This window comes from Montipora foliosa, chromosome 8 (genome assembly GCF_036669935.1).
Source record: "Montipora foliosa isolate CH-2021 chromosome 8, ASM3666993v2, whole genome shotgun sequence".
NCBI classification, from domain to species: Eukaryota; Metazoa; Cnidaria; class Anthozoa; order Scleractinia; family Acroporidae; genus Montipora; species Montipora foliosa.
In genome coordinates this window covers 24,299,764-24,307,263 of record NC_090876.1, presented here as the reverse complement: position 1 = coordinate 24,307,263, position 7,500 = coordinate 24,299,764, and the positions used below count along the sequence as shown (strand labels likewise).

General features: G+C 40.5%; 1 protein-coding gene across 1 annotated transcript in view; it reads left to right on the top strand.

Moving 5' to 3' along the window:
• LOC138013164 (uncharacterized) overlaps positions 1-5,791 on the top strand; it is a 6,763-nt gene extending 972 nt beyond the window's left edge. Inside the window, exon 3 of the mRNA XM_068860172.1 lies at positions 536-5,791. Within this exon, the coding sequence (XP_068716273.1) occupies positions 536-4,956 (4,421 nt within the window). The 3' untranslated portion in view covers positions 4,957-5,791. The remainder of the gene's footprint in view (positions 1-535) is intronic.
• Positions 5,792-7,500: the final 1,709 nt, after the last annotated feature.

The window sequence follows — 7,500 nt, the reverse complement described above, 5'->3', positions numbered from 1 at the left end:
GTTTACTGATGACGTGAGTGAAAACACTCTACTGGCCGAAGCGGAAAATACCATAATACTTTGTTTGTCTCCCAAAATTTTGTCTTCTCTTGGGACCATTGTAAGTCCCAAGAGAAACAGGTAACAATGCTTACGCAAGCTTTGGGGAACAAGCAAAGACTATTAAGGTATTTTCCGACTCGGTCAATAGGGAAAAGCGGAAAGCATTCCAAAAACTCCCTGTGAAATTAAAGGAAGCGATCAGTTGGCTACTAATAAAACAAACCGAATTTAATTCGGGATCACCAAGGAACAAATGGAAAAAGCAGGAGTTAAACCTTCGCAGGCAAATCATTAGAAGGGGTTCCAAACAACGAACCACGCTGTCTACTTTCCCCATTGACAAAACAGTTAAATATTCATTCAAGTAAGAGTCATTAGTATCATTAGTTTCTTAGTCTGGATTTGCCATAGAGTAACCGGGATTTCCGAAGGTGTACTGTGTTAAGACACAAATATTATCAAAAAGGATAACATTGCCTGCTTCGTATTTCAGATTCACCAGAACCCACAGGCGTCTACGCAATTCATGTTGGTGCCAACCCCCAAAATAGATATAATACGCCCTTCCTAAAAGAAAATGAAAAGCAAAATGGAGCTTTCAAAGTAGCTTCCATAGAAAACTCTGAAAGAGATTCAGGCGTCATTATGGGAGAAGGAACTTTTACCGAAAGCTCGCGTGGTGGTCACCTCTCAGATAAGGAAGGAACACCTCGCCTAAAGTTGCAACAAGTATCCAAGGTCGCTGAAAAGCGATATTTGGTGGCTGATTACGGAATATTAGGAAACTCAGATGATGAAGATAGTTCTAAGTGGGCAGCTGAAGAAATACGAAAAGTGCCATTAAGACCCAGCAAAAGCGACAATCTGATTCCGGTACAACAAAGGAAAGAAAATGCCGCAATCGTGCGAAACGCCACAAAAGCTGTTACCTCCAACACAAATATTTCACAGAGTAGAGGGGTGGAGATTTCAAAATCTGAAAGCTTAAAAGACCATGGGCCCAACGGCAGTGTAACTTCTAACAAAACGACTGTTAAAGCTCTTCATCATAATGGGACTTTTCAAACACCGCACCACAATCTGCAATCAACGGTCGATCAACCCGAAAATCCACTATTTTCAAGCAATACAATTGGAAATCAAGCCAGAGCTAGACCATTTATAGAAAATGTCACAGCGAAAACTCCTGCACATGATAAGGCGATTAGTATGCAATATGCTTCAAACGACATGTCTTTGGAACAAGGAAACCGAAAATACGCTCAAAATGTTACCGATAATGAAGAAAATGGGGTTCAGGGGAACAACAAAACTGCACAAGAAAGTAAAACAGGAAATTCAGATTTGGAGAGCAGTTTTTTTAACAACATCGCGGGAAATGAAACTACAGCTAAGCCATTTGTTCAAAATTCCACGATGCAAGCGCTCGCGATGCAGCAGTTGATTGCTAATAATGGCCAACTGCAAATTGCACAATCGTCCGTGGAGCCAAACAGGCAATCTACTGCAAATGGCAACAAGGACAAAGAAACAATGGCTCACGAAGCTATACAGATTATTGCAAGCGGAAATGCTGCAGCTGGGACACAAAAAATTAAAGGTGAAATAAACGCTACATCCGCAGGACCAATACTCCCACAATCAAACCAGGTCTTAAATAGCAATATGTTTTCTTCTAAAATATCATCCGCTAGGAAAAAGGAAACACATGACCATGCACCGTCGCTTTCTATAAATTTAAGCAGCTTAAGGTCAGGACAGTCATTTGATCTTCAGATGCCGCCTTCAATGTCCTCCAAAGTGTCTTTCGAGGACAATCACTTCCATATATCACCACAAAACGCTTCTCAGTCATCCGAGGCAAACATTTCAAAAGATCTGAAAGATCTGAGAATTCCATCTGCCAACTCCCATTTTTTGAATCTAAAAACGAATGAAAGACAACCTAACACACTATTACAACGTCTCAATTCAGATATAGTAGACGCGAGAGCAGAGCCTTTGACCAATGGCATAAATTCTGACAGAGAAGTATCTCATGCAGCTTTTCAAGAGGAACCGCCGGCTGGCAGAACTTTTGCAGACAAAGTCTTAGAAGCAAGCATGGTTGAAAGTCCACTAAATCAAAAGGAGAAACTAGAACGTGAAAGTCAAAGAGAAGTGCAGGAAGATGAAAATCTCGCTAGAGCTCTTAACGCATCTTCGGTTTCCTCCATTATCTATTCTGCAAACCAAGCTCTCTTTGACTCCGATAAAGACGTTTTCTCAAAAAAAAGTGCGCGAGAGAAAACGAATTCCAAGCCAATTAAACCGAGAGATAAGCGCAGTAGGTATTTACGCCGTTTGGTAGAACATCGCCCTTATCTCCAAAATGAGTTGCCATCGAAGCGAAAACGTAAGTTACTTCATCCCAAAGCCACTCCACGTCAAGTAATAAATCTGGGCAACCACTATCTCTGGTTTGGTGCTCAAAACTCAGTCGATGCCAATGGATATCCCCGACAGAATACAGCAGCGGGAAATCCCCAGTATAATGTCCGAAGGAACACCTCAAACTTCCTAGATTCAGAAAAAGAAGTAGAAGATTCCGTTGAGACAAAAGGATATAAAGCTCTGCAAAACGCTCTGAGTTCTATGGAATTCACCCAAGAAGGACAAGGTGACTCTGATTTCCACTATGGGATACCCTCAGTTAACAAATATTGGCAGGACGCTCACCAAGAACAAATTCCAACACGAGTTCTTATTCAAGACGATAACGGTAAAGAAGTCTATCAAGGATTGGTGCACATCTCAAAATTGAATCAAACAACTTCGGGTAGCAATGTAACCTCTGCCGGAATAACTGCTTCAAATGCCTTAAGTGGTCATGAGAACAAGCAATCAGACAAAAGCAAGGCTTATCCGGACGATGCGACCACTGCAAACATAAATAAAAGCGATCAAAATACCATTGCTGGTGGTAATCAACAAGATAACAACGGAAACCAAAATAGCACTCGAACTCCTAATGGCGCAGGACTTATGGGCCATGTAGAGAACACAAACTCCACTGATTACAAACAAAATGAGTCTCAGGAAATGCAAACATTGAACCAATCGGAATCTCGAAGCAATTCTAATGGTCTACAAAATACATCGAGTGATACACAGCCAACAGGCTCCGTTCAAGGCATGCAACAGCCATCTGTTTTTGTAAAACAACTTACGACATCTCCTTTTGAACCAGAAACCTATCACGTTATTGTGAGGGATGAAGGGAAGAAAATTACAAACGAAAAAGGTCAAGTTACGGTAATCATCTCAGGTCCAACTGCAAAACAGGCCACCATAGGCCCGGAAAATACCATGTTAATACCACAAACTGACAACCCTCAGTTATTCGCAGAGAACCCATTTAATGATAACTCTGGCCCCAATAAAGACCAAGGCATCAGTTCCCATCGAAATGAAAGCATGCCATCAACTCTATCACTGTTTTCCAAACCTAATGATTCACTGTTTTCCAAACCTAATGATTCCCTTCAGGAAAACGTATTTTCAGCATTGAAGGTATCAGAAGGAATAGAGAAGCAGTTTGGAAAAGGAAAGAATCCAAAGGCCCCAGCCATGGGAATAAATGAAAGTAAAAGCGAGTCTGAAGAAGAACCTTCCATGCAAGAACAGCACCATTTTGTCCAAATTGGACAAGACCTTAAAGAGGACGTTGATGGCCTTCAAATGGAAGAGGTGTCTCGTCCTGATATACAAGAAGAACAACATCAAGAAAAGGAAAATCTTTTAGCACCAGTTGGTGGAGAATATCTGGATAAACTAGGAAAACCGCTGGGGGATGTCCCTACCTTAAACATCGTTTTGGATCCAACGCACAAAATTGGAGGATCACTGTCGGTTGGTGGTAAAGTAGTTCCAATTTCGTCCGCTGCAATGCAAGAGACGCAAAAGCCAAGACAGCAGTTGGATTGCCACACAGACCCTAAAAATAGAAAACGAACTTTGACAGTTTTGACATGCCACAAGAAGCAATCGTTAACAATTTTCCCCCAATCTATGACAAACGAAGCCTATCTGGGTAACCAGGAAATGAGTAGCAGTTCCCCTCTACAGTTAGACCAAGTAATGAATGTACTCAATAATCAAGTTAAAGCAACTATTAACAAGGAAATGAAATTTGAAAGTAAAGACATTCAAAATATGTTGACAGGCATGTCACTACCCAGCAGCACTCTCATGGATATTGGCGACGACTATCCTGATTCGGAGCCACCTGAACGTTCTGAGATTGGACCAGATGAATCCTTTACCTCAACACCCATAATCGAGAAACAACATCGTCCTTTCAACCACCGTAGGCATCACTTTGGCAACCTTCCTCATCTGGGGTTTTTCAACCATTTTGGAATGCCTCATAGGCGGCATTACTGGAGAAATCACCATCATTCAAACCCTATTGTAGTAATGGCCCATAAAGACCATGACGAAGGTTTCTGGGATTACCAGCACAACATATTTATCCCTCGTGAATCCAACTTTGAAAATAGTGATGATGACGAGGAAGAAAGCAAGGACAAGGAATGGGAACCATGGAATCATCAAGGTCACAGGAGAGGAAGCTGGTTCATCGCCCACCCACCTTTTCGCAATCCTGCTTATTCCCCTTCGAAGCATCACGATTTGTTTCATCTTCGCCTGCCGACTATTTTCGGAAGGTCCGGGCCTTGGAAGCCCTCTATGTTTCACACGCAAGAACGAGGTGCCAAGAGAACAGCAGTGGTACATAAGACGATCCGTGGAGATAGAGACTTGTGTAAACCAATCATCGATGGCCCATCGCCACCTTTTAAAGGCGAATGGGAGTATTTAGGGAGGGTACTGAGTAGCTGTCCATGCAGGCAAAGCGATAGTGAGTGGTAAAGAGTACAAACAATTATAGTAACACTAACAATTGAATGTGTGGTATAATTTCGGCAAACATGATTTGATCAAATGTCGGGTTGCTATTTTTTGGTTGAGCACTTGACGTTCGTAGGTGACGATGACCGAAGGCATCTCTATATCGCAAGAAAATTCAGTGTGATTTCTTTCAAAATACAGAAAATAGATTATCGTCCCTGGAAGAAAATTTGTAATCCAAGCGTGTTCTTTTTTTCAGAAGAACAGTCCTTTAATTGAACGCTGATTTTTGTTAGCTCGTTGAGTACTTCTTTGACTAAATTATCCGCGTTTTGTTCTGTTTTGTGATAACGATGATTGCTTAAGGGGACAATCTGAACGTTTTTAAGCAAATGATCTCTTTAGTGTGATAAGTCATATGTTTGTGGAGAAAAATAGCCATGCATGCTGTTTGCTTGTATGGCTAAAATTCAAATTTAATTTCAATTCAAATGGACACATTTTGCAACATGGTAAATGCATGAGTTTGTGGAACGCCACTATGGTAAAATAAAATATAGTACTTACAACTTGATTATATGAGTTCATGCCTAGGTATAACCGATCCGGTTTCGTTATTACTTCATATAAAGTGGAACTTCTCTCCTGTTGCTCAAGAGTATATAATTACTCTTATTTTCACTACCTCAATTTCTATTCCGTTAAGTTACATTTAAGGAAACATTGAAAATCACTGTAATTATTTGGAGTTGATTTCATTGAAAACGAAACGAAACGAAAAAAACATTTGGATTTGTATAATTGCTTACTATGATGACATAAAAGTCCAATGAAGAATAAAGCAAACATGAAGCGATTACCTGGTCCATTTTCTTGCTGAAAGATTGACGGTGGGCTTCATATACCTGAACCCAAGGAAATGAATTCAAGACCAACGCGTTTATTAGCTCAGTTACTATTATCATCTACGGTACGTCATGGTTATTTATCGAACTGCATGAGTAATATTCTACCCAATTAACCTAACCATAAAAGAAATGCATATATTTCAGGTGCGGGCTATATACAAAAAAGGAAATGATCCTCCCCCTTATTTAGGCAATTTAAGCAATTCTCTCTTTGTTCAAACGATGGATAGCGCTATTCACCGGACAAATCACTATCCAGTAGAAAAATAATTGCGAAATCAACTGCGCTATTCAATGGAAAGTGATTTATCCATTGAATAGTGGTATGCACCTTTTGAACAACTAGCGCCTGAAAAATTCAGGTGGCTCCAACGGGATTCAAACCCATAACTTATGTGATGCAGGTGAAATGCTCCGGCATTGCATTATTCCTAACTTGCCATCCCAACTGCACCTGAAATCTCTTCTCTCAATCTCTTTCCGAAAACCACTACGATGACTACTACTACTACTACTACCACTAATAATAATAATAATGATAATAATAATAATAATCATCATCATCATTACAAACAGAGATCCTCGCTGGTCCAGACTGTTCACTTTGTTAGCGTAGATATTACAATGGAATTTGGCATTAAAAAGTACGAATTATTAATACTGAGACGTGGTAAACTGGTTAAAGTAGATGGAATTGTATTACCGGATGGCCAAAAAATAAGGGTCATTGGGAGTTTTGAAGATGGATAAGATCAAGGAAGGGGAAATAAGGGGAAATGAAAGACCAGTTTACCAGAGAGTACAACAGGAGATTGAAACTCGTATTAAGATCAAAAGTGAACGGCAAGAATAAGGTATCAGCGATTAATACTTGGGCAGCGGCAGCTATCAGGTATGAACAGGTATCATAGGGTGGTTAAAGGAAGAAGTAAGATAATTGGACAGGGCCACGAGAAAAAGGATGACAATGAATGGCGCACTACACCCAAAAGGAGATGTTGATAGATGGTATGTTCCAAGAGTGAAAGGTGAGTGTGTAGTGATAAGCTGTATTGTATAAGGAGTGAGGAAAACAGCTTGGGGTAGTATCTTAAGAATGCAACAGAGGAGTTGTTAGTTGGTGCAAAAACTTTTGGAGTTATTGAAACCGCTGAAACTGCCGGAGTAATTGAAACTGCAAAAGTGAGTTTAGAATAGAAGGATAAAGCAATGCATGGACAATTCCTGAGAGATATGCCGGAAACCACATATGCAGAACAGATTTGGAACTGACTTAGATCATCTGACTTGAAGGTTCAAACGGAAGCCCTTATCTGTGCAGCACAGGAACAGGTAAAGACTAATTACGTGAAACATCACATTGATCGGACTGCTGCGTCACCGCTGCGTAGAATGTATGGTGAAAAGGGAGAGAGTGTGTGTCATCTGGTAAGTGAGTGCAAACGTGGGCCCAGAAATAATATAAAAGACGACAAGATAATGTGGCGAGGATTATACACTGGAAGTTGTTACACCAGCTTGAAAGTGTTGTGGAGAATGGTACAGTAAAGCTACTTTGGGGTATGAACATCCAATGCGATAACGCAGAGGCAGAGATAGAGTGCCTGGAAGAGAAAATGCAACAATATCAACAAAGGATGGAATTAAAATATTGTAG